At 48.8% G+C, this 26742-nt stretch overlaps 1 protein-coding gene across 1 annotated transcript in view; it reads left to right on the top strand.

Annotated features, from left to right (window-relative positions):
- Positions 1–26742, top strand: part of LOC105469824 (immunoglobulin mu DNA binding protein 2) — a 36771-nt gene that overhangs the window by 2381 nt on the left and 7648 nt on the right. The window contains exons 3-8 of the mRNA XM_071074131.1: positions 3142–3334; positions 3532–3629; positions 5643–5806; positions 9285–9485; positions 12440–12587; positions 22011–22185. Coding sequence (XP_070930232.1) covers positions 3142–3334; positions 3532–3629; positions 5643–5806; positions 9285–9485; positions 12440–12587; positions 22011–22185 — 979 coding nt within the window. The remainder of the gene's footprint in view (positions 1–3141; positions 3335–3531; positions 3630–5642; positions 5807–9284; positions 9486–12439; positions 12588–22010; positions 22186–26742) is intronic.

Genomic DNA, 26742 nt, shown 5'->3' with positions numbered 1-26742 from the left:
CACGAATTGTACCCTCATAAAGACTGGATTACAGTGACCAGTTGGAGAATAAAGCATTGCAATGAAGAGCTCTTAATCAGAAGTCCAACAATTGATGTGGGTTTTAGTTGTCTAGATCAGCATTGTCCAAAACGGTAGCCATTAGCCATATGTGGTCACCGAATGTTTGAAGTGTGGCTCGTGATTGCTGTAGATACAGAATACACACCAGATTTGGAAGAGTATGTTAAAAAACAATTGGGATTATCCTGAGTAATTTTTCTGAATACTGATTACATTCTGAAATAATAGTTTTTGTATATTGGGTTAAATAAAATATATTGTTATTAAAATAATTTACCCATTTCTGTCTTTTTTTTTTTCTTTTGAGACAGAGTTTCGCTCTTGTTGCCCAGTCTGGAGTGCAGTGGCGTGATCTCAGCTCACTGCAACCGCCACCTCCCAGGTTCAAGTGATTCTCCTGCCTCAGCCTCCCGAGCAGCTGGGATTAGAGGCATGCACCACCTCGCCTGGCTAATTTTGTATTTTTAGTAGAGACGGGGTTTCTCCATGTTGGGTCAGGCTACTCTCGAACTCCCAACCTCAGGTGATCCGCTTGCCTTGGCCTCCCAAAGTGCTGGGATTACAGGCGTGAGCCACTGTACCCAGCCTCTTTAAAATTTTTTAATATGGCTACTAGAAAAGTTAAAACTACACGTGACTGGGTGCCTGTAAGCCTAGCACTTTGGGAGGCCGAGGTGGGTGGATCGCTTGATCTCAGGAGTTCAAGACCAGTCTGGGAAACATGACAAAACCCCATCTCTGCAAAAAATAGAAAAATTAGCCAGACGTGGTGGTGTGCGCCTATAGTCCCTGCTACTTGACGGGCTGAGGCAGGAGGATCGCTTGAACCTGGGAGGTTGAGGCTGCAGTGAGCTGAGATTACGCCACTGCACTCTAGCTTGGAGGCAAAGTGAGACCCTGTCTCAAAACAGAACAAAACAAAAAACAAAAACAAGAAAAAACTACATGTGACTCTCGTTGTATTTCTATGTAATGGGCAGCCTTGGTCCAGCTGGTAAACATGCAGTGTGTACTTCTGTATTCCCAGCCCTTTCTTGTGCCAAGCATGCTTTGCCTAAACTTGTGCCAGCCTGGTTGGAAAGGAGGGGCAGTTCGAAGAAACTTCTTAACCACACCCCTGGGACGCTTGTGTTAGACAACCACAACCCCGGAAGCCTGGAGGAAGCCGCGGTGCCAGGGCTGTACTTTTTACTAGGAAAGTGTCTCTGCCTTGTTTTGGTGGTGACAGAGTTTTAAATTTCGTATTTTGATTCCCGTAGACTTTTGCCCAACAATTACTGGAATACCGACTGGGTTTGGAGATGAGATGAGGGTATTGAGAGAGGAGAGGGCCAGGAGGGGAACCTGCAGGTTGGAGTCAGACCCGAGCAGAGTTGGAGATTTTTTTTTTTTTTTTGAGAGAGTCTCACTCTGTCGCCCAGGCCGGAGTGCGGTCGTGAAATCTTGGCTCACTGCAAAGGTAAAAACGTGCATTTATTCAATAAGTGTGGAGTGCATGACCTAAGAGGTTAATAATAGTTCATAAACAGTAAGTCAGAAGAAGCAGCGTTTATATAGAAAAGTAGCACGCTGAAATTTTGGTTGTTGATAAAGCTGTTGATCAGATTCAGGTAGAGTGGTTATCTGTTCCTTTTCTGAGGAGCAGTCTTAAGTCTCAGTAGCTCAGACATAGACATCCAGAAATGTGGGGCTCTATATAAGGCGGCTTGTGGAAAAGTTGTAGTAGGGCTGGGATCCTCTGTCTAGGCCCGTAGCGGCCCCTGTGCACAGAGCCTCTGTCCCGCGAGCTTGTTGCCACCTACTCTTTGTAAAGTTAGGAAAGGAAACGTGATTCGAAGTACAGATGAAGCTCAGTGTCTAGATTTCAGACATGGGGAATACATGGAGTGTGAACAGGTGTGGGTGACCCGTGCTTTTATCTCAGAGTGGATTCTGTTTCAGTTATAACTGCCTATGTTCTGAGTGATGAAAATCTGAGTCAAGCTGGCTTAAGCAAGAAGGGAATGCATCAGTTGTTGTAACTTGAAGGCTGACTTCGGGACCCAGAAGAGTGTGCCAGGACTCAGTTTCTCTCCATTTCTTGACTCTGCCGTCTTTTGAGTTTTTGGGTTTTTTTGTTTTTTTCCTTCTTAGACTCCAAGTCTTGCTTTGCTGCTCAGGCTGAGTGCAGTGGCACAATCTTGACTGCAGCCTTGAACTCCTGGGCTCAAGTGATCCTTCTGCCTCAGTGTCCTGAGTAGCTGGGATTACAGGTGGGAGCCTCTGTGCCTGGCTTGTGTTGATTTTTGTCTCAGGTGCCTCGTGGTAGCAGTTCTAGCCCCTAATCCTCTCAGGTCTCCGGTCTCGCTGGAGAGACTGAGTATCTCTATCCAGATGACCAAGCACAAGTCTCAATACATCTCAGGCCTCTGACTTGGCCACATGCCCATCCCTGAAGCAGTCACTGTGGCCAGGGGGCATGTGAAGCACTGAATGGCTGAAGCGTGGATCAGGGGAAACCCCGTGACTCACCTGACAGATGGGAGACACAAGACACTTGTCATAGACAGTAGGAAGGGCTGTGCTGCGTGGCCATTTTTGCATGGAATGTTCTTTTCCAGATGTGCTTGTGGCCCTTGCTGCTTTCCACGTCCACCCGGCTCCCCACAGAGGCCCTTCCTGCACACTCTTTCTGGAGTAGTGTCCTCATCCCTCTCCACCCCTTCCTGTGCTTTATTTTTCCTTAGAGCACTTAGCGCTGATATAGATAGCTATGTTTGTTCTTTCTCTCCTCCCTGACATGAGGGCGGGGACTGTCCTTACTCGTAGCACTGACCAGAGCCAAAACAGTGCTTGGTACACAGTAGGCACTTTAAATATTTTCCTGAGTGTCTTGCTTGGTTTGAATAGTTCATTGATCTCAAGTCGAGTTTCTTATATGATTTAGGTGTTAAACTTTTTTTTTTTAACTGTTAGTGATTGCATTTACTAAAGAAAGTAACAAAGATAAAATATTTGAAGTATGCTGGATTTTATTACATAAAATGGTATTGAACCTTTCCCCAGTGTCTTGCCTAACTGAGTCTTTGTGTTTCACAGGTGATATAGTGGGCCTGTATGATGCTGCTAATGAGGGCAGTCAGCTGGCCACCGGGATCCTGACCCGGGTCACCCAGAAGTCGGTCACGGTGGCCTTTGATGAGTCCCACGATTTCCAGTTGAGTTTGGACCGAGAGAATTCCTACAGACTGTTAAAACTTGCCAATGATGTCACTTACAGGCGACTGAAAAAGTAAGTGGATGTGACTGGAAATCCTAAGTACCATCTTCCTTCAACATAGCTAACTCATTCCTACCATGCCTGTCGCACAAAAGAGAGCGACAGGTCCTGGTGTGGGTGTGGCCCTCTTGTGAGTTGGCGGCACCTTTGGGGCAGAGGCTCAGCCACTGAATTGCTGGCGTTCTAATTTTCGTTTTCTCCCTCGGCAGAGCTCTGATTGCTCTAAAGAAGTATCATTCTGGCCCAGCCTCCTCACTCATAGAAGTGCTCTTTGGCAGATCTGCTCCCAGTCCTGCCAGTGAAATATGTAAGAACTTTTGAGTTTTCTTTTTTGGTTGAAATCGCTACCGAAAGTATAGAGAACAGTGTAACCTTGGGCCGTTTTAATAAGAGTTTGAGAAAGTATGACTAGAAGAAATCTCCCTGAACATCTTTGTAGAAATGTCTTGGAAGGCCTTATATGAACTGGGCTGTCCTCCTTGTACTCAGTCCTAATGAAGTAGCTCATTCCATTGAGGTTTTTTATTTTTATTTTTTTATTTTTTTGAGATGGACGCTTGCTCTGTCACCCAGAGCGGAGGGCAGTGGTGCGATCTTGGCTCACTGCAACCTCTGCCTCCCAGGTTCAAGTGACTCTCCTGCCTCAGCCTCCCAAGTAGTTGGGACTACAGGCACCCACCACCATCCCCGGCTAATTTTTGTATTTTTTAGTAGGGGTGAGGTTTCACCATGTTGGTCAGGCTGGTCTTGAACTCCTGACCTCAGGTGATCTACCCGCCTCGGCCTCCCAAAGTGCTGGGATTACAGGTGTGAGCCACCGCGCCCGGTCTGTGCACTTTTTATGTCGTTCGCTGTTCTTGGAGAACGTCATTTTTGAGAGGAGTTTATTGTCCCATCCAGTTACTGCCCATGATTTGGCAGATTTAATGGGAGTATTGGACTTGGCCCGTTTGTAAAGCAGTGGCTTTGGCCAAGCCTCAGGCAAGGGTTTCCCCACAGCTATTTTCTATCATACTGTGCTAGGCAAGCCAGCGTTGTGTTAGCTTCAAACACGCAGGACTACTTCTAGCGCTCTTTCAGTGTGCAGTCCCTCAAGATGTCTTATTTTGTAAATACTCATTTTCTTTCTGCATTTTCTTTGGAAATTCTAAATGCACTCCCATTTCAATAATGCTTTATTTCTATGGAGTATTTACTGAAGGGCTCCTTTGCGTCAGAAACTGAATTAGAAATGTATGTACTGTATCTTAGGGACTCTGGAATAGTCTGGCTATAGCATGGGAACATGGGTTTTGATGGCCTGTTACTAGCTCCACACCCTGCTGTCTTCCATGTTGGCTTCAGTCTCACAAGTCAGGGTCAGCAAACACCCTTTGCTTATGAGCATCCAATAGGTGTCTCTGTGTGGTGGGCACCATGTAGCGAATGCCGTGGCTGCAGGGCTGAGCACAACAGCACCTGCTCTCAAGAGCACAGCATAAGAAGCAGGTCTTGGCCGGGCGTGGTGGCTCACGCCTGTAATCCCAGCACTCTGGGAGGCTGAGGCGGGTGGATCATGAGGTCAGGAGATTGAGACCATCCTGGCTGACACGGTGAAACCCTGTCACTACTGACAATACAAAAAATTAGCTAGGCATGGTGGTGCTCACCTGTAGTCTTACCTACTCGGGAGGCTGAGGCAGGAGAATTGCTTGAACCCGGCAGGCGGAGGTTACAGTGAGCTGAGATCTTACCATAGCACTCCAGCCTGGGTGACAGAGCGAGACTCCATCTCAAAAAAAAAAAGCAGGTTTTTAGTCTTGGTTGTGGGAGATTCAGAATAGAAACATGATCCTAGAATTTGTTAATCTTTTTTTTTATCATTTGTCTCTTTATCATTTTATGGGCACTTAAAAGAGGGACAATATGTTAGACACGAATATGCACTAAAAAAACATTTCCTTCATTCCTGTTACTCTAGAGCAGGGGTTGGCAAACTTTTCCCATAAAGGGATGGATTGTGAATGTTTAGACTTTGTGGGCCATGTCATAGCAGCAGCCAGCTGTAGATGGTATGTAAATGAATGGGCGTGGCTGTGCTCCAGTGAAACTGACCAAAACAGGCAGCCGACTGGATGTGGCCCATAGTTTGCCGATCCCTGTTCAAGGAGAAACCTTGTGAAAATAAAGCGGACTTAATTTTGTGTTGATTGGATTGCCCCTGGGGAGGTCCAGTACGTTCCTGACAGGCATCACTCATCCCCGGGGGCGCACACTCTGTGAGGAGGAACAGTCACAGCTCCCCAGAGCTCCTGAGTCTCACACTGCTCTCCTTCCACAGACCCGCTGACATTCTTCAACACCTCCTTGGATGCCTCCCAGAAAGAAGCGGTTTCATTTGCGCTGTCGCAGAAAGAACTTGCCATCATCCACGGACCTCCTGGCACTGGGAAAACCACAACTGTGGTTGAGATAATTCTTCAAGCTGTGAAACAAGGCTTAAAGGTGGGCAGTGCACACCACTTCCCTGTCAGAGCCCGTCAGCTCCTGGTCTGTTGTGTTCAGTGGGTGCTCACTGGCCTTCCAGCCTCAGTTCTGGCGGGATGGGTTGAGAACATTGCTGAGCATTTATTGGTGGAGCGTTGGACTGGCCCTGTTTGGTTTCCAGCAGCCCCGTGAGTCTTGGGGAGCACGCACAGGCACCACAGCCTGGGTTGTTGAGAAAGGCTCCTGGAGCCCTCTGAGGCGTGGCAGCCTTAGTGTCGGCCAGGCCTTGGCCCGGGGTTTATTTGCTCACCATTCTTGCTGTGCTTGCGCTCCTCCGTGTGCAGGCCCATGCAGGGGCCTGGAGTTGGTCCGGGCCTGGTCTGTGCCCGTCAGGAACTCAGCTTCTGGTTGAGGCGTTAACGGCTAATCAGATAGTCTGGTTAATGGATATGATGCACATGTCTAGTGCGCAGATGACTGATTTTCTGAGATGTGGAATATAATACTGTACATTATTATTCACTTACATTTTTAATTTATTTTTATTTTTATTTTTTTGAGACGGAGTCTCACTCTGTCACCCAGGCTGGAGTGTGGAGTGCAGTGGCGGGATCTTGGCTCCCTGCAGCCTCCACCTTCTGGGTTCAAGTGATTCTCCTACCTCAGCCTCCCGAGTAGCTGGGATTATAGGTGCGCGCCACCATGCCTGGCTAATTTTTGTATTTTTAGTAGAGATGGAGTTTCACCACCTTGGCCAGTCTAGTCTCAAACTCCTGACTTCAGGTGATCCGCCTGCCTCGGCCTCCCAAAGTGCTGCAATTACAGGCATGAGCCGCCATGCCTGGCCCAGTTACATTTTTAAGGACTGAGAAAGGACCTATTATCATCATCTGCCTCAGCTTGAGTCATTATGGATCTTGGCACATGGAGAGCTTTTTGAAAAACCTTTCTGGTTTATAAAAATGTTGGATAATGATGAGAATTGGAATAATGGCCAGTTTTGTAGGTGGACGTTTACTGGGTGCCACCTATCACCAGGCATCCTACTGAGCACCCTTTTAATCCTCACTGAAACCTTGTGCCAAGGCAGGTGGTTAGTGACCCCAATTTGTAGACGAGGAGGCCAGGCACGGTGGCTCAATGAGCCTGTATTCTCAGCACTTTGGGAGGCTGAGGCGGGTGGGGCACCTGAGGTCAGGAGTTCGAGGCCAGCCTCGCTAACATGGTGAAACCCCGTCTCTACTAAAAATACAAAATAATTAGCTGGGCGTGGTGGCGGCCACCTGTAATCCCAGCTACTCAGGAGGCTGAGGCCGGAGAATCTCTTGAACCCAGGGAGGCGGAGGTTGCAGTGAGCCGAGATCACACCATCGCACTCCAGCCTGGGCAACAAGAGCAAAACTCGATCTCCAAAAAAAAAAAAAAGACGAGGAAACTGAGAAACAAGGTCAAGTGCCCAGCACTCAAAGTGGCAGAGCCAGCAGTGGAACTTGGGCAGAGCTGCAGGGAAGCCTGCCACTTGCTTAAAAGATTATGTCCAGGCCGGGCGCGGTGGCTCAAGCCTGTAATCCCAGCACTTTGGGAGGCCGAGACGGGCGGATCACGAGGTCAGGAGATCGAGACCATCCTGGCTAACACAATGAAACCCCGTCTCCACTAAAAATACAAAAAAATTAGCCGGGCGTGGTGGTGGCGCCTGTAGTCCCAGCTACTCGGGAGGCTGAGGCAGGAGAATGGCGGGAACCCGGGAAGCGGAGCTTGCAGTGAGCCGAGATCGCGCCACTGCACTCCAGCCTGGGCGACAAAGCGAGACTCCGCCTCAAAAAAAAAAAAAAAAAAAAAAAAAAAAAGATTATGTCCAATGGTTTTCCTGTGAATGAGTGTCTTTGCACATGTTCCAAAACTGGTAAGAAAAGATGACTTATTGAAAGGGAGCAGATTGGTGGTTTTAATTGGGTGCCGACTATTCATTAAAAGTGAGCCAAGGCACACCTATGTCCTTGCTTCTATGGAGATGTGCCTTGGGAGGTGATGCCAGGCGTGGGGAGTGGGTGTCTGAGCCTCCTTCCTGAGCTGCTGTTTGTCTTGAGCTTAAGGGTCTGTAGGGACTCTCTGCCTCCTCTGCTGGTTGCCACCTACTGTTTTTTTTTTTCCCCCCAGAGGTGGGGTCTCACTATGTTGTCGAGGGTGGTCTTGAACTCTTGACCTCACGCCTTGGCCTCCCAAAGTGCTGGGATTACAGGCATGAGCCACCGCACCTGGCCAACATCTCACTTTTAATAGTGGAGCTGTGGCCAGGCGCGGTGGCTCATGTCTGTTATCCTAGCACTTTGGGAGGCCAAAGTGGATCACTTGAAGCCAGGAGTTTGAGGTCAGCCTGGGCAACATAGCAAGACCCATTCTCTACAAAAAATAGAAAAAATTAGCTGGGCATGGTGATGCATGCCTGCAGTCTCAGCTACTTGGGAGGCTGAGCCAGGAAGATAGCTTGAGCCCAGGAAGTCACGAAACACCAGCAGCATGGTCTATAGGTCTTGCTGCTCGCCACACAGAAAGCCAGTTACTGAGGACGAGTATTGCCAAGGAAGAGGCTTTAATCAGATGGTGCAGCCGAGGAGATGGGAACTTATCCTCAAACCCATCTCCCTGACTGACTAAAACTAGGGGTTTATATAGCAAAGAAGAAATGTAGCAATGTGTAAAAAATAGGAACTAGGGAGGGCAAGGAGGCACCTGTAGTGGTCTAGTGATTTTCAGATCGTTGATACTTTTTTGAGAGGCCTAAATGTTCTTTTCTGAGGAAGGAACTCACATAAATAAGTTCGAAGCTTTAACAGCAGATGGTCAATTTCACTTTATCCAAAAACAACTGTCTGGGACTCTTGAGCCGGTTTCTCCATGATCCTGCCACTGCACTCCAGCCTGGGCCATACAACAAGACCTTGTCTCAAAAAAAAAAATAAAATAAAATAAAAAGAGAAGAAAAAAGAAAGAAAGAAAGAAAAATATAGTGGAGGTTCGGGAGACAACTCTGAGTCCATTTGAAACGGGAAGTTCCCTTGTCCCCATCTCAGGGCGTGTGATGGGCTGTGGCTCGCTTCTTCAGTGCCCCGCTGCGCAAACCTCTGGGGAAGCATACAGACTGGCAGGCTGTGGGGCTCCAACCTCATGGCAGTGTCTCCGGGTGGATGTCTACAGCTCTGTGTGTTACAGGGTGCTCTCTCAGTTTGCCGTCTGTAGGCGACTTATGTTAACCGGTTCAATTAGATCCCCTTCCTTATCACAAGGACAGAGGGCTTTCTGTATCCCGGGTTCTTGCCTTGGCGTCCCGGAAGAATCGGATCACACGTGGGTTTGGAAAATGAATGCAAGGTTTGATTGAGTGCACGTGTGTGCCTGCCCTTCTCTCTGCCTTTAAGGCTTTTTGTTGTTTTAGTGTCAATGTCAGTGGTTTAATTACAAAGTAAATGACCAAATCCTAACTTCCGGTTCCCAGGTTCTGTGCTGCGCCCCCTCCAACATCGCCGTGGACAATCTGGTGGAGCGCCTGGCTCTGTGTAAGCAGCGGATCCTGCGCCTGGGGCACCCCGCCCGCCTCCTGGAGTCCATTCAGCAGCACTCCCTGGATGCGGTTGTAGCGCGGAGCGACAGTGCCCAGATTGTTGCCGACATCAGGAAGGACATCGACCAGGTCTTTGTAGGTGTCATGGCCAGTGTCCGCGTGAGGTGTGGGCTTTTGATCTGCAGTCTTTTGAAGGAGCAGATTTATCTACATTCCTCTTACTCTTCTCTTGCTTCCGTCGATTCCTTTAATAATATAAAAAATGGGGCTGCCTTTTTTGTTTTTTTTTTTTGAGACGGAGTTTTGCTCTCATTGCTCAGGCTGCAGTGCAGTGGTGCAATCTTGGCTCACCACAACCTCCGCCTCCCAGGTTCAAGCGATTCTCCTGCCTCAGCCTCCTGAGTAGCTGGGACTACAGGTGCATGTCACCATGCCTGGCTAATTTTTCTATTTTTAGTTGAGATGGGGTTTCATCATATTGGTCATGCTGGTCTTGAACTCCTGACCTCAGGTGATCTGCCCACCTTGGCTTCTCAAAGCGCTGGGATTACAGGTGTGAGCCACCACACCTGACCTTTTTTTTTTTTTTTTTTTTTTTTTGAAATGGAGTCTCGCTCTGTCACCCAGGCTAGAGTGCAGTGGTGCTATCTTGGCTCACTGCAGCCTCTGCCTCCTGGGTTCACCTCACCCTCCCAAGTAGCTGGGACTACAGGCATGTGCCACCACACCCAGCTAATTTTTTAATTTTTAGTAGAGATGGGGTTGCGCCATGTGGGCCAGGCTGGTCTGGAACTCCTGACCTTAAGTGATCCACCCGCCTCAGCCTCACAAAGTGCTGGATTACAGGTGTGAACCACTTCACCTGGCCAGGGCTGCCCATGTTTGATAGAGAATTATACTTAGCATTTAACAGAGACTCAGCTGTCTTCAGAGCACTTGGTTAGTATGTGTAAGGAATTGTAAAGAAAACATTTTCCAGCCGGACGCAGTGGCTTATGCCTGCAATCCCAGCACTTTGGGAGGCCAAGATGGGTAGACCAGTTGAGGGCAGGAGTTCGAGACCAGCCTGGCCCACATGGTGAAACCTTGTCTCTACTAAAAATACAAAAATTAGCTGGGCCTGGTGGCGTGCACCTGTAATCCCAGCTACTTGGGAGGCTGAGGCAGGACAATCTCTTGAACCTGGGAGGTGGAGGTTGCAGTGAGCCGTGGTCACTCCACTGCACTGCAGCCTCGGTGACAGAGCAAGACTCCATCTCAAAAACACAAACAAACATTTTCCTGGGTGTGTTTCTGTCTGGTCCTGTTGTCTTCCTAGTAGTGGCAATGGGAGAAAAGTAGCTTGAAAATAAACATTGAAAAAACTGGCATCCTCCTAGTGCTTTCCGTCCATTTCACCTTTCACCTTCTCCTTGTGAAAGAGGACGCCGGTCGACTGGAGAAGTAGGGCGGTGGTGGGTTCATTCCGTTTGAGAAGGCCTTTTCCTCCCAGCCCAACACTTTTAAGCTCTTTGCTTCTCCTGTGTACACTTTGCTGTAGTGTCTGTGCTCACGTCCTGTCCTGTGTGCTCACTGTCAGCACCTGCACCCCTCGGTATCCTAGCCCTGGAGGAGTGACGGCAGCAGGGAGGGTGCTGGGAGCCAGTCTTTGCTGTAACGTCTGTGCTCATATCCTGTCCTGTGTGCTCACGGTCGGCACCAGCACCCCTCAGTGTCCTACCCTCAGAGGAGTGGCGGCAGCAGGGAGGGTCCTGGGAGCCAGTGTTTGCTATGGGCCTGTGGGCCTGGGTGGGGATGGGCCACCTACTGGGAGGTGGAGGAAGGATAGATGCATGTCACGCAGGTTTGAGGTGGCGGAGGAATATGTGTGATGTTGTTTGCTCATCACGAATGTAGGTGATTTCATTTCCTGATGAAATTGGTGCTTTTGGGGATTTTCTTTCTCTGTAAATTATGCACAGTAAAACACCTTCTATCACCCCTGCTAAAACTCCGTCCCCCAAAGTAGAAATCACAAATAACGAAAGGTTACATTTTTTTTTTTAAAGACAGAATCTTGCTCTGTCACCCAGGCTGGAGTGCAGTGGCATGATCTTGGCTCACTGCAACTTCTGCCTCCTGAGTTCAAGCAATTCTCCTGCCTCAGCCTCCCGAGTAGCTGGGACTACAGGCACACGCCACCACGCCTGGCTAATTTTTTGTATTTTTAGTACGGGGTGTCACTATGTTAACCAGGATGGTCTCGATCTCCTGACCTCGTGATCTGCCTGCCTCAGCCTCCCAAAATGCTGGGATTACAGGCATGAGCCACCACGTCCAGCCAGTTCCATCTTTTCGAGATATTAAAGTGAGGTTTTGATTATGGGTTGAAAAATTTTTTTAATCTCTTGAAAAATGTAGAATAATATGTGAAGGGCTGGGCGCAGTGGCTTAAGCCTGTAATCCCAGCACTTTGGGAGGCCGAGATGGGCGGATCACGAGGTCAGGAGATCAAGACCATCCTGGCTAACACGGTGAAACCCCATCTCTACTAAAAAATACAAAAAACTACCCGGGCGAGGTGGCGGGCACCTGTAGTCCCAGCTACTCAGGAGGCTGAAGCAGGAGAATGGCGTGAACCCGGGAGGCGGAGCTTGCAGTGAGCTGAGATCCGGCCACTGCACTCCAGCTTGGGTGACAGAGCGAGACTCCGTCTCAAAAAAAAAAAAAAAAGGAATAATATGTGAAGCTCTTCCATTCGTAAGCTCCTACAACCCAAATCCTGAGGTGGGCAGGCACTGTTTCTTCCCCAGGATCAAATGCCTTTGTGCAGGGCAGGGCTGCTCCAATTTCTGGTCTCCTCGGAGTTAAAAACGTGGTCTCTTTCCAGGACTTAAAATTTCCCTTCCTGTGACTTCAAGGCAAGTAAGGATGTAAGGTGCTTAGTTGTGTGTGTGTATCTGCGTCTTTTTCAAGGAAGGTTTCTGAGTGTTTTTTAAGGAGCTTATTGAACTAGACCAAATGATGTAAATAGAAGCACTTCATAAATAGAGTTGAAGAAGTACAAAGTTGGATTGAAATACGTGTATCTTCTTTGTTTTTCTTTATAGGTGAAAAACAAAAAGACCCAGGATAAGAGAGAAAAAAGTAATTTTCGAAATGAAGTTAAGCTGTTAAGAAAAGAACTGAAGGGGAGGGAAGAAGCAGCTATACTCGAGAGCCTCACTTCGGCAAACGTGGTCCTTGCAACAAACACAGGTGAGGGGGCGTCTCCATCCTGCCCGTGTGGCCTCGGAAAAGGAGTTGGGGTGTGTTCCCTCTTCCGTTTTCCGGAAGAGTTTGTTTAGAATTGGTATTTCTTTAAAAGTTGGGTAGAGTTCACTAGTGAAGCCCTTCGTATCTGGAATTTTCTTCATAGAGAGGTTTTGAACTACAAATTCAACTTCTTCAACAGATAAAGGGCTGTTCAGGTTCTCTTCTTCCATGAGCTGGTAGCTTTCAAGAAGTTTGTCCATTTCATCTAAATTGTTGAATTTAGAGGCATGAAGTGGTTCCTAATATGCCCTTATTCTTTTACTATCTGCAGAATCTGTCGTGATATAACCTGTATTATTCCTGATACTGGTTTGTGTGTTCTTTTTTTTCCTGCTCTTCCGGCTGGAGGACTTTTTTTTTTTTTTTAATTTATATTTTATATACATATATATGTATTTTAAGAGAGAAGGTCTGTGCCAGGTGCAGTGGCTCACACCTGTAATCCCAGCACTTCGGGATGCCAACGTGGGCGGATCACCTGAGGTCAGGAGTTTGAGACCTGCCTGGCCAACGTGGCAAAACCCCGTCTCTACTAAAAATACAAAAATTAGCCAGGAGTTGTGGTATGCACCTGTAATTCCAGCTACTCTGGAGGCTGAGGTAGGAGAATCGCTTGAATCCTAGAGGTGGAGGTTGCCGTGAACCAAGATCGTGCCACTGCACTCCAGCCTGGGCGGAGAGTGAGACTCCACCTCAAAAAAATAAAAACCCCAAAACCAAAAAAACAAAGCAAAACTGAAAAAGAGACAGGGTCTCACTATGTTGCCCAGGCTGGTCTCAGACTCCTGGGCTCAAGGGATTCCCCTGCCTCAGCCTCCTAAAGTGCTGGGATTTTAGGCGTGACCCACCCCGTCCGGCCTGGCTGGAGGTTTCAATTGATCTTCCCAAAGAACCAGCTTTTGCTTTTTCTCTGTTGTTTTTCTGTTTCATTTATTCCCACATTAATCTTTATTGTTTTCTGTTTTCTTGGCCTTGTTCTTTTTCTTGCTTCCTAATGTGGAAGCTGAGATCATTGATTTGAGACCTTTCTTTTTTTCTGATACAAGCATTTAGCTCCATAAATGTCTCCCCAAGTACTGCTTTTGTGGCATCCCACAAATTCTGATATGTTATATTGCATTCATTTCAAAATGCTATTTCATTTGCCTTTTGGTTTTTTAGAAATGTTGTATAGTTTCCAAATAGTTGGGAAATTTCTAGACATCTTTCAGTTGTTGATCTGCTTTCTCTGTAGGTAATATATGACTGGGCCTTGCTCTGTTACCCAGTTGACAGTGTCTGCTGTTTGTTCTTTGTTACATTTTCCTCCTCTTCCGCTTTCTTTTCATTAATTAATTGAACATTTCTTTTTTTTTTTTTTCCACATAAGTTCTCACTATGCCCCATGATTAAAGATTTCTTAGGATTTTATTTTTATTTATTTATTTATTTTTAAAAGATGATTTGTAGCAACAAGTTCTTGCTATGTTGCCTAGGCTAGTCTCGGACTCCTGGACTCAGGGGCTCCTCCCACCTTGGCCACCTTGGTGCTAGGATTATAGGCATGAACCGTCATGCCTGGCCTATTTTTGTTTTTGTTGGCTTGTTAGCTATATATCTTTATTCGATTCTTTCAGTGGTTACTTTAGGCCTTACAGTATGTGTCTTTAAATCATCATAGTCTATTCATACGCCGCTTCACATAGAGTATAGAGCTTTATGATTGCAAGCTAACATTTCTCTCCTCTTAGCATTTATGCTTTTGTCATTTATTTTTCTTATACGTATATTCTAAACCTTACAATACTTGTTTTAATGGTGAGTTATCTTTAAAGAGATTTAAATAATAAGAAAAGTATCTTGTGTATTTGTCCATGTAGTTACCACTTTTGGTACTTTGTTTTCTTTTGGTGTAGGTGGTGTATTTCCATATGGTATCATTTTCCTTCCACCTGAAAGGCGTCCGTGATCATTTCTTGTAGTGTGGGTCAGCCAGTGATGAAGTCTAACAGCTTTTATATGTCTGAAAATAGCTTGATTTCACCTGCAGTTTTGAAAGATATTTTTGCTGGGTGAGAATTCTAGATTAACACTTTTCCTTGCAATATTTTAAAATGTCGTCCGCTGTCATCTGCCTGAGTATTTCTGAAGAGAAATCTGTCATCCTTATCTTTGTGCCTTTGTATATAATGTGTCTTTTTTCTTCTGTCGGCATTTAAGATTTTTTCGGCTGGGTGCGGTGGCTCACGCCTGTAATCTCAGCACTTTGGGAGGCTAAGGTGGGTGGATCACCTGAGGTCAGGAGTCCAAGACCAGCCTGGCCCACATGGTGAAACCCTGTCTCTACTAAAAGTTTAAAAAAAATTAACCAGGTGTGGTGGCGGGTGCCTGTAATCCCAGATGCTGAGGCAGGAGAATCGCTTGAACCTGGAGGCGGAGATTGCAGTGAGCTCAGATTGCACCACTGCACTCCAGCCTGGATGACAGAGCCAGACTCCGTCTCAAAAAAAAAAAAGAAAATGATGCTTTCTTTATCACTGGTTTTAAGCAATTTGACTACAATTTGCCCTGGTGCTGTTTGCTCCATGGCTGGTTGGTTTTTTGTTTTTTTTTTTTTTTTTGAGGCAGAGTCTCACTCTGTTACCCAGGCTGGAGTGCAGTGGTGCTATCTCCGCCCACTGCAACCTCCGCCTCCCAGGTTCAAGCCATTCTCCTGCCTCAGCCTCCCGAGTAGCTGGGATTACAGGCGCCCACCACCTCACCTGGCTAATTTTTGTATTTTTAGTAGAGACGGGGTTTCACCATGTTGGCCAGGCTGGTCTCAAACTCCTGACCTCATGATCCGCCTGCCTCGGCCTCCTAGAGTAGTGGGATTACAGGCGTGAGCCACTGGCCCGGCCTCATGTTTTTTAAAATTGTGGTGAGAACACAACATGAGATCTACCCTCTTAAATGTTTAAGTATACAATATGATATTGTTAACTACAGGCATCGTGTTGTGCAGCGGATCTGTAGAATTTATCTTGCACAGCTGAACCTTTATACCTGCTTATTGCTGTGTTTCTGAGTTCACTCGTTTCCTTCTTACATGCCTAATCTAACATCTGTCCCATCCAGTGTAACTTTCATCTGACATCCAGAAATAAGATTTGAGTCTTTTTATATCTTTGACGTTTTTACTTAATTTTTTAACATTTGGAATACAACTATAACAACTCTTTTGAATGTTCTAGACTATTATTTCTATCGCCTGTGTCATTTTTGGTCTCTTTCAATGAACTGTTCCCCTCGAGTGGTTGTGTTTTCCTACCTTTTTGCCGGCCTGCTAATGTTTGTTTGGATACCGGACATTGGGGATTTTATGTTGTTGCATGGTGAGTATTGAATATTTTTGTATTGCTAAGATTTTTTTTTTTTTTTTTGAGAAAGAGTGTCTTGCTCTGTCACCCAGGCTGGAGTGCAGTGGTGCAATCTTGGCTCACTGCCACCTCCGCCTCCTGGATTCAAGTTATTCTCTTAACTCAGTCTCTAGAGTAGCTCTGACTACAGGCGCGCACTACCATGCTTGGCTAATTTTTGTATTTTTAGTAGAGGTGAGGTTTCACCATGTTAGCCAGGCTGGTCTCAAACTCCTGACCTCAAGTGATCTGCCTGCCTCGGCCTCCCAAAGTGCTGGCATTGGTGTGAGCCACCACGCCTAGTCTCCTATAATATTCTTGCGTTTGGTTTTAGGAAGCAGTAAATTTGCTTGTAAACAGTTTAACCTTTTGAGTTTTAACTTTTGAGATGTGTTAGGGTCTGGATCAGTGCTTAGTCCAGGGTTAATATTCCCCTGTACCTAGGTGAGACCCTTTGAGTTTTCTCCCCAGTACACCCTGCGTCATGAGATTTTCGAGTCTGACTCATGGGATTAGGTGCTATTCCCAGCCTCGTGTGAACACTGGGCACTTTTCTCTCATTGTTTGGGATGGTATTTTTCCCAGGCTTGGAGTAGTTTTCTTGTAAGCATGTGCTAATCACAATACCCGAGGGAGCCTGTCTGCAGATCGCTAGGGTTTTTTCTCTCTGTGTAGAAGTCTCTTTGGCATTTCGTCCTGGAAACTCTGTCTGCGCTGGTCTCCACAGATTCTCAGCCTTGTCTCCTCAACTCAGGGAGCCTTCTAGGCTCCACCTGGCTGCCCCTTCTCTGCACTCTCTCCTGGAAACTCAAGGCAGAAAACGGGGGCAACTCCAGGGCTCACCTCCTTTGTCTGTCGTTAGTCAGGGGTTACTTGTCTTTGTTACCTGTTGTCTAGTGTCCTGAAGGGTGTGGTTTCGGTTATTTAAAAAAATGTTAAATAGCTGGCGGGGGCAGGGGGTGTCATTTGAGATGGGAGAGTAAATGCAGTCCCTGCTGCTCCATCCAGGGCGGAGGTGGAGGACACACACTGTCTCGTAGCTGGGAGACAGCACTCCTGTTACAGAGCCGCGCGCCTTGTAACTGTTGTGGGAATCTTGTCAGCTGCCCTTTTGGGGTTTAGGAATGTGTTTGTGAGGCCTCTGGGTTGTTCCTGTGTGATAATAGTACCACAAAGGTAGCAGCTGAAAACATCCCACGTTTATTATTCTACAGTTTTTCTGGGCGAAGAGCCCAGGCCCGGCTGAACGTGGTGCTCTGCTCAGACTCTCATGAGGCTGCGATCCAGGTGTCAGTGGGGGCTGCAGTCTCATCTGAAACTTGCCTGGAAAGGATCTGCCTTCAGGCTCATGTGGTTGTTGGCAGCATTCAGTTCCCTGTGGGTTCTTGCTGGGTGTTGGCTGGAGGCCGCTCCTAGCTGCCTGCCCCGTAGGCCTTGCCAATGTGGCTGCTTGCTTCCTAAAAGCCAGCAAGAGACACAGTCTCCTAGCACAGTGGGTTATCGTCTTAATGTAATGTTATTGAGGATGCCACATCTCATCACTTTTGCCCTATTCTGTGGATTAGAAGCAAGTCTCAGGCCCCACCCATACTCGAGGGGAAGGGATTATATGCAAGATGTGAATACCAGTGGCCAGGATCCTGGGGCATACCTTAAAGCAAGCTTGTCCAACCGAAGGCCTGCAGGCCGCATGCAGCCCAGGATACTTTGAATGTGGCCCAACACAAATTTGTAAACTTTCTTAAAACATTATGAGATTTGTGTGTGTGTGATTTTTTTTTTTTAAAGCTCATCAGCTATTGTTAATGTTAGCATATTTTATGTGTAGCCCAAGACAATTCTTTTAATATGGCCCTGGGAAGCCAAAAGATTGCATATCCCTGCCTTAGAGTCTGTTTGCAACAACCTCTCAACTGGTGGACTGCTCTAAAGAACAGAGTCCAGGTTCTTTTTTTTTTTTTGAGACAGCGTCTCACTCTGTTACCCAGGCTGGAGAGCAGTGGTACAATCTTGGTTCACTGCAGCCTCTGCCTCCCGGTTTCAGGTGATTCTTGTGCCTCAGCCTCCTGAGAAGCTGGAATTGCAGGCACATGCCATCATGCCCAGCTAATTTTTTTTTTTGTATTTTTTTGTAGAGACAGGATTTCACCATGTTGGCCAGGCTGGTCTCGAACTTCTGACCTCAAATGATCTGCCCGCCTTGGCCTCCCAAAGTGCTGGGATTACAGGAGTGAGCCACCACACCTGGCTAGGTTCTAATTGGCTTTATAGTTATTGCTTTATCCAGTTGTATTTTAAATCAGACAGGAGAAAAAGAGTCACAAGCAGAAAATACATTTATGGGGTCTTTTATATTTACCCATGTATAGTTGCCTTTATTTCTTCATGTAGATTTGAGTTACTATCTCCAAGGGACTCGCTTTGGTGTTTCTTGAAGGGCAGGTTTGCTGTGGCAGATTCTCTAAGCTCATCTTTATCTGGACATGTCTTAGTTTCTCCTTCATTTTTGAAGGATAGTCTTGCTGGGTATAGAATTCTTGGTTGACAGTTTTTTTTCAGCCCTTTGAACGTGTCATTCCACTGCCTGCACAGTCTCTGATGGGAAAGCAGCTATTGCTCTCATTGAGGGCTCCTTATATGTGACGGGTTGCTACTCTATTGCTGCTTTCAAGTGTTGTCTTTTGTCTTTTGAGGGTGTGATTATGATGTGTTAGGTGTGGATCTCTGTGAGTAAATTACGTGGAGTTTGTGGAGCTTCTTGGATGTTTAGATTCATGTTTTTCATCAAATTTGGGGAGTTTTCAGCCATTATTTTTTCAGGTATTCTTTCTGCCCTTATTCTACTGTCCACTCCGTCTAGAACTCCCATTATGAATCCGTTGATTCACTTGATAGTGCCCCACAGGTGTCTGAAGCTCTATTCATTTTCCTCCATTTTTTTTTTTTTTTTCTGATCTTCAGGCTGGATCTTCTCAATGGATCTCTCTTCATGTTTGCTGATCGTTCTGTCCTGTTGAATCCTTCTAGTGAATTTCAGTTATACTTTTCAACTCCAGAATTTCTGTGTGGTACTTTTTTTTTTTTTTTTTTTTTTAGGATGGAGACTTGCTCTGTCACCAGACTGGAGTGCAGTGGCGTGATCTCAGCCCACTGCAACCTCTGCCTCCCAGGTTCAAACAATTCTCTTGCCTCAGCCTCCTGAGTAGCTGGGTCTACAGGCGTGTGCCACCACGCCCAGCTAATTGTTGTATTTTTAGTGAGACGGGGTTTCACCATGTTGGCCACGATGGTCTCTATCTCTTGACCTCATGATCTGCCCACCTCAGCCTCCCAAAGTGCTGGGATTACAGGCATGAGCCACCATGCCAGCCTCTGTGTGGTACTTCTTAAAAAATTATTCCTGTCTCTTTATTGATGTTCTCTTATTTGGTGAGACAGTATTCTCATACTTTATTTCTTTAGACTTGGTTCCCTTTTGCTGTTTGAACATACTTAGAATCGCTGATATTTCAAGTCTTTGTCTAGTAAGATCAGCATCTGGGCTTTCTCAAGTATCCGGTGTATTTATTTATTTAATTTTTTGGAGATGGAGTCTCACTCTGTTGCTCAGGCTGGAGTGCCATAGTGTGATCTCAGCCTGCTGCAACCTCCATCTCCGGAGTTCAAGTGATTCTCCTGTCTTAGCCTCCCGAGTAGCTGGGATTACAGGCGTCTGCTACCACGCCTGGCTAAGTTTTGTATTTTTAGTAGAGATGGGGTCACCATGTTGGCCAGGCAGGTCTCAGACTCCTGACTCAGGTGATCCACCAACCTCTGCCTCCCAAAGTGCTGGGATTACAGGCATAAGCCACCACTCCTGGCCTCAAGTATCTGTTGATTGCCTTTTTTCCCCTGTATATTGGCCATATTTTGATGACTCTCAACGTGCCTTGTAGTTTCTTGTTGAAAATGAATCATTTAACTAATAGAGTGTGGCAACTCTGGAAGTCAGGTTCTCTTCCCACTGCAGGGTTTATTGTTATTGCCACTTGTTGTTTGTTTAGCGGCTTTTCTGGACTAATTCTGTAAAATTTGTATTTTTTGTCTTTTGTGGCCACTAAAATCTAATATAGCTTAGTGGCCAGCTAGTGATTAGACAGAAATCCCCCTGAACTCCTGGAGCCATAAATGCCCCAGTCTTTGCTGAGTGGCTCTGTGTGTGTGCTTGAGCATACCCCCACCACAGAGCCAGGCTGTTCGTGACTCTCAGCTTTCACTTCCTGTTTGTGCAGTGCCTTGAGCTGAGCCACAGGTGAGAGCTGAGGGCCTCCTGAGGTCTTTCGTGAGCCCTGTGCATGTGTGTGGTCTTCTAGATTCCCAGGAATATGTTGGAGCTTTTCAAAGCCCCCTGAGGATATCTCATTCCCCAGCTTAAAACTTTGTTTGGTTATCCTATCATTTGCTCCAACCATTATTTCCTTTCTTAGAAAACTATGATGTTCAACAGCTACCTCTGGTTGTTTTTGACAGACACCACCAGGGAAAAGGCTGTTTGCATCACATGAGCTCAGATAAAGTCTTTTGAGTGTGGTCTACCAGATTCCCAGACAGATAAGATAAGCACAGTTTCAGGACTGGGGATTTGCAAGAATGCCAACCCTGTTCTGCACCCCCGGGGCTGCCAAGTGCTGATTTTCACCCTGACTTCAGGCTGAGGGTTTCAAGGCTGCCATAGGATGGGGAGGGATGGCTGGGAATAGGGCGGGTTTCAGTGTCACGGAGCTCCCGTGCTGACGGGGATTCAAACGCTTTTCTGGAATGAACGTTTCCCTGATTGCTGCAAGCCTTTGGCGAGTTTCCAGAGTTCTGAGAAAGTTGATTCTGACCATTTGCCGATGTCGTGTTGCTTTCGTGGAGGAGAGAATTCTCAGAGCTTGTGAGAATCTCTTTGCTGACATCCTTCTCTGGCTTCAAGGACAGCACTTGCTGGAAATCAGGAGGCACCCCCAGAACCCCACAAGGTCAGCTTGTGGCCTGTGTGGCCTTTCTGTTCCCTCCTGGTTGTTGGGGAGCTAGAGTGAATTCCTGGAAGTGCTTCTCCGTCACGAAGTCTGGTTTCTCTCTGGACTGTGAAGTCATGTCTGTGACCTAAACATGTCTCTCAATTATCCAAAGCCCAGTCAAGTTCTGTCTCCCCTGTGGGTGCTTTTGCTAGCCATCTCTGGAGAGTCCATCTTGAGAAATTTCTCAGTGTCTGTCTTCATCATGGCATTATGTACATATCATTAGCATAATTCACTCAGATGGAAGACAGAAAGGGTGGGAACTAACATCGATCACATTTGTGGAAACCTGCCTTCTTGTGCCGGGCACTTTATATATGTTGTCCTTTGTGGTGCAGTCGCATGACATGCAGCCGTTGTCCGTGTTTGTGGATGAGGAAACAGGCTTGGGGGTGGGAGGCTCGCCTAGGGCCCCACGCTGTTTGCTGGAGATGGCGTGGGCCCGAGTCCTGCTCACCGACTGAACTCTGCACTCTGCCGCTCCACGTCCCAGGAAGGAAAAGCTGCCACAGTGGATTTGTGTTGCCAAATGCGTGGAGGCTTTTCTCTGGGTGAGCGGCCAGCAGTTGATTGTTCTGTATGTCCAAGAAAGTCACCTTAGAGGAGAATTAGGTTCTACATTTAGAAAATAATTGAGTTACAATATTTAGAACTCAGACAGCGTCCCTTGGGCTCGGGGTCGCAGCCCCGAAGGGTGATTAATTTTGCCGATTGAAGGTCAGAAGGGCCTGTGGCCAGAGGACCCACTGCTTAAAACACAGGTGAGCTGGAACCATGAGTTCTAAAATGTCTTGGCCAAGTTTTTATTACAAGATACAAATGTATCCCACACAGTTGTAATACAAGCCTCGATGAAACCCCGGCTTGGTGGTGTCTCCTCTGGTGTGGCTGCAGCTGTTGGGAAGCAGCCGTGCCCCTGGAGACTCCCGGCTCCCTGTTTCCACCAGGTGCGTCTGCCGACGGCCCCCTGAAGTTGCTGCCCGAGAGCCACTTCGACGTGGTGGTCATTGATGAGTGTGCCCAGGCCCTTGAGGCGAGCTGCTGGATCCCCCTGCTGAAGGCCAGAAAGTGCATCCTGGCGGGCGATCACAAGCAACTGCCCCCCACCGTAGTCTCTCACAAGTAAGACCCCTTTGCCGCACGTGCCTTTCTCTGCCCCTGCTCGCCACCCCTTGATGCAGTCCTTCCAGGCTCAGCCAGAAGCCCCAGGCTCACCAGGAGCCCCTGCGGTGCCGCCTCGGCGTGTTTCTCGGCACCGCTCCTACCCCGTCTTACAGCATTCATTCATCTGGACGTCAGATCTGTGAGGTCATGTGCTCCCTGAGGGTGGGGTCGCATCACCTTCATCTTTGTAGCCTCAGAACTGGACACAGGGCCTGGCACGTTTCTGGTGCTCCATCCCTGCTTGGTTTTTTTTTTTTTTTTTTTTTTTTTTTTGAGACGGAGTCTCGCGCTGTCACCCAGGCTGGAGTGCAGTGGCCGGATCTCAGCTCACTGCAAGCTCCGCCTCCCGGGTTCACGCCATTCTCCTGCCTCCACCTCCCGAGTAGCTGGGACTACAGGCGTCCGCCACCTCGGATGGCTAGTTTTTTGTATTTTTTAGTAGAGACGGGGTTTCACCGTGTTAACCAGGATGGTCTCGATCTCCTGACCTCGTGATCCGCCCGTCTCGGCCTCCCAAAGTGCTGGGATTACAGGCTTGAGCCACCGCGCCCGGCCTCATCCCTGCTTGTTGAATTGAATAGCCCCTCACGAACCAGGCAAGTTTGATGGTAGAGTGCCGTGAGAGCAGTGGGCTGGGCTAACTGGCCTCTGGATGGATGTGGGTTCTTAGGTTCTTTAGTCTTCAATCTGTAGACACATCCCTGGATGGAGGGCATCCAGGGCAGAGACGCAGCAAACCACGATTCTGCCCTGCAGAGACACCTGAGCCCTGATGCGGTGGCCTGGCCCAGGCTGTCCTGGTGGAGAAAGTGCTGCCCACCCCTGGCCCCCTCTCACCCCTCCCTGTACTACCCTGCGCTCACTGCTCCAGCCACACAGGCCTTGCTGGCCCCTCTGCCTGGGCCACTCCCGCCTGGGTGTGGTGGGCGTGCCCTCCCTCCACATGAACCCTCTGCTGGGCTATCTTTGGACAAGTCCCTGTTCAGAAAGTTGTCCCTGAGGAACGAAACGCTTCAAGACTCCTGCATCCTGGCCCTTACTTCCACTGGGGGAAGATTGGTTTCTTCTGATTTCTGTTGCCTTTTGAAGCACTTCTCTATTTCACTGTGGGTGTGTAGAAGCAATGAACTCAGAACTTTCACTGTTTTCTGAGCACCAGAAAAAGATGTGCAAGAAAGCCTGTCGAGTAGAATCTCATCAAAGGGGAGTGGGCGGCGCAGGAGTTGGTGGATATGTAGAGAGAGGTGTCAAAAATACTGCTTGAGAGTGAGCTTTGGGAGGAAGATGTTGGAAATAAAGACGGTGGAAGAAAGGGGAGTGCTGGGCAAGGGTGCTCTGAAAGATTGTCCTGACGGGAGACACGTGGGGATCTAGAGTGGAAATGTTACAGGATCTCCGGGTGTCGATTTTTCTGGCTGGAAACCTCTGTGGCCGCAGCACCTTTGCCCTAGTTACTGTCCTGCATCCAGGAAGAATGAGGTATGCAGATAAGGGAAGGGTGAAGAAGAGTTTTATTTAGTGTTAGAACAGCTCAGAGCTGCCCGCTCCTCTCTCTAGGCAGGTCATCCTGTCCAGTGTTCAGCTGTCAGCAGAGAGGAAGCCCTGGAGAGGGCGGCTCTTGTCTGCAGGCACGTCATTCCGACATCTCTGCAGGTCTCTGCTCCTCTGTGCCCTGTTGTTGTCTCTCTGCCCTCTCTGTCCTCTGGCCGTCCTCTCGCCTTCTCTGACTGAGCCTAGGGCTTTTATGGACCTCAGAGGGAAGGAAGTACATGCCAATTGGTCCTCGGGTGGCCATGGGCGGGCCTGGAAGAGGCACCATGAGTTCTCACTCTGGTCCACAGGACTGGCAGCTCAGCCCCCAGGCCCTCCCTGGCCTTCCACCGTCCTCTTCCACCCAGGACTCTTGTCTGCCTCCTGCTGCCACTCATGGCCCCGGGACTTGGCCACAATCCCACTCTGAGGTCGGAGTGGGTGCTGGAAGCCGAGAGAGGCCAGGCAGTGGAAGCAGACACCCGTGAGCCTTCAAGGATGGTGGGGGGTTGTCCTTCCTGGGGCACCTGAGAGTACGGGCTGCAGAGTGGGAGGGCAGCTACAGCTGCACCCAGGAGCTCCCGCCCCACCACCTCAGAAGAGGCCGGGCTCCCACTTGTTCCCGGCTCCTGCCTGCTTCGTGGAGCAGGAAGCCCAGGTCTGCAGCCACAGGTCTGGCAGCTGCAGCTGCACCCGGGAGGGCAGATTCTGCCTGTTCCCGGCTCCCCTAAGAGCATGGGAAGGCTCAGATCCACAGCTGCTGCAGTTTGGGCGGCTGTAGCCCCGCCCTCCTGGAGCAGGAGGCCTGGGTCTGGGCTGTCTGGGCTGCAGTGACCTCTCCAACTCAGAAGGGGCGGGGCTCCCACTGGCTCCATGGAGTGTGCAGCCACAGCCAGGGTTCCCTGCTGCGCCGGCATGATGGCAACAGCCACTGCCATCAGAACCTCCCTAGGAGCAGGGAGGACAGGCGTGGGAGGACGCTTATTCAGTGGCTTCTTCCAAGGAGAGGTTCTCGAGATGTCCTTAAAGGAGGTCTTCGTCCTGGGGAAAGCCTTTGGGTGGAGGAAGTTTGGAACTATGCCCTTGGGCAGGGACCCCGTTGTGTGCCTGGAGAGAGTAAGATGGTTTTGGGGGAATACGTTGGGTGGCGTTCCCTGGAGAGAGTAAGATGGTTTTGGGGAGACATTGGGTGACGTTCCCTGGAGAGAGTAAGATGGTTTTGGGGGAGACGTTGGGTGGCGTTCCCTGGAGAGAGTAAGATGGTTTTGGGGGAAGACGTTGGGTGGCGTTCCCTGGTGAGAGTGGGATGGTTTTGGGGAGACGTTGGGTGACGTTCCCTGGAGAGAGTAAGATGGTTTTGGGGAGACGTTGGGTGGCGTTCCCTGGAGAGAGTAAGATGGTTTTGGGGGAGACGTTGGGTGGCGTTCCCTGGAGAGAGTAAGATGGTTTTGGGGAGACGTTGGGTGACGTTCCCTGGAGAGAGTAAGATGGTTTTGGGGGAGACGTTGGGTGGCGTTCCCTGGTGAGAGTGGGATGGTTTTGGGGAGACGTTGGGTGACGTTCCCTGGAGAGAGTGGGATGGCTTTAGGGAGACGTTGGGTGACGTTCCCTGGAGAGAGTAAGATGGTTTTGGGGGAGACGTTGGGTGACGTTCCCTGGAGAGAGTAAGATGGTTTTGGGGGAGACGTTGGGTGACGTTCCCTGGAGAGACTAAGATGGTTTTGGGGAATACGTTGGGTGGCGTTCCCTGGAGAGAGTGGGATGGTTTTGGGGAGACGTTGGGTGGCGTTCCCTGGAGAGAGTGGGATGGTTTTGGGGAGACGTTGGGTGGCGTTCCCTGGTGAGAGTAAGATGGTTTTGGGGGAGACGTTGGGTGACGTTCCCTGGTGAGAGTAAGATGGTTTTGGGGAGACGTTGGGTGACGTTCCCTGGTGAGAGTAAGATGGTTTTGGGGAGACGTTGGGTGACGTTCCCTGGTGAGAGTAAGATGGTTTTGGGGAGACGTTGGGTGGCGTTCCCTGGAGAGAGTAGGATGGTTTGGGGGAGACGTTGGGTGGCGTTCCCTGGAGAGAGTGGGATGGTTTGGGGGAGCACGTTGGGTGGCGTTGTACTGGGGGTTTTGGATTTGCGGTCGGTACTGATGATCGTGTGCTGTTCTCACTTTGTTGGAATTAAAAATGGGTTAATCACAGAGGTCTTGTAAGTTTCCAGCGGGAAGGTCTCTGAAGTGGGGGTGGCACTGCCCCAGGGTTTTGGTGGGGTTGGTGGGCTGTAGTGGTACAGAGGGTGGGCTCTGGCACCAGGCGGCCCGGGCAGGTCCTGGCTCTGCAGCTCACTAGTGGGGCAGCTGTGGGTTGGCGGCCTCCCTCTCTGTCTCACCCTTCTTACGTGTAACAGGGGGAGTCATAACAGCAGCCACCTCATGAGGTTGTTACAAGGAGGAAGGGAGTGAATCCCCATCTGGCGCACCCAGCAGTGCCTGGCGCCTGGGCAGCGCTCAGCCGCTGCAGCTGTCCCTGCTGGGAGTGGACTGCCGACAGCGGGAGCATGCTGGAGTGTGTTCGTTCCCTACTGTGGCTGTGACAAATGACCACAAGCTTAGTGGCTGACAACAGATTTTCTGACCTCCAGAAACATCAATCTGGGGGTCAGATGTCCACCATCAGTCTCCCCGGGTTAAAATCGAGGTGCGGGTGGGGTTGCTTCTTCTGGAGGGTCCAGGGGAAAACCCATCTCCTGGTCTTTTCCAGCTCCTAGAGGCCACTGCCTGACTTGTCGCCCTTTCCTCTATGAAGCCAGCAGTGTTGCGTCCTCAAATCTCTCCCCTCAGTGGCCTTCTCTGACTCTGACCCTCCTATGCCCCTCTTCTAAGACCCTTGGGTTATCACCGGGGTCATCCAGGGTTGCCTCCCCATCCCAGGATCCTTAACTTCAGCTCAGCTGCAGCGTCCCTGTTGTCCTATAAGGGAACATTCCCAGGCCTTG

Source organism: Macaca nemestrina, chromosome 12 (assembly GCF_043159975.1).
Source record: "Macaca nemestrina isolate mMacNem1 chromosome 12, mMacNem.hap1, whole genome shotgun sequence".
In the NCBI taxonomy this organism is placed as follows: domain Eukaryota; kingdom Metazoa; phylum Chordata; class Mammalia; order Primates; family Cercopithecidae; genus Macaca; species Macaca nemestrina.
This window is presented reverse-complemented; position numbering and strand designations above follow the sequence as displayed.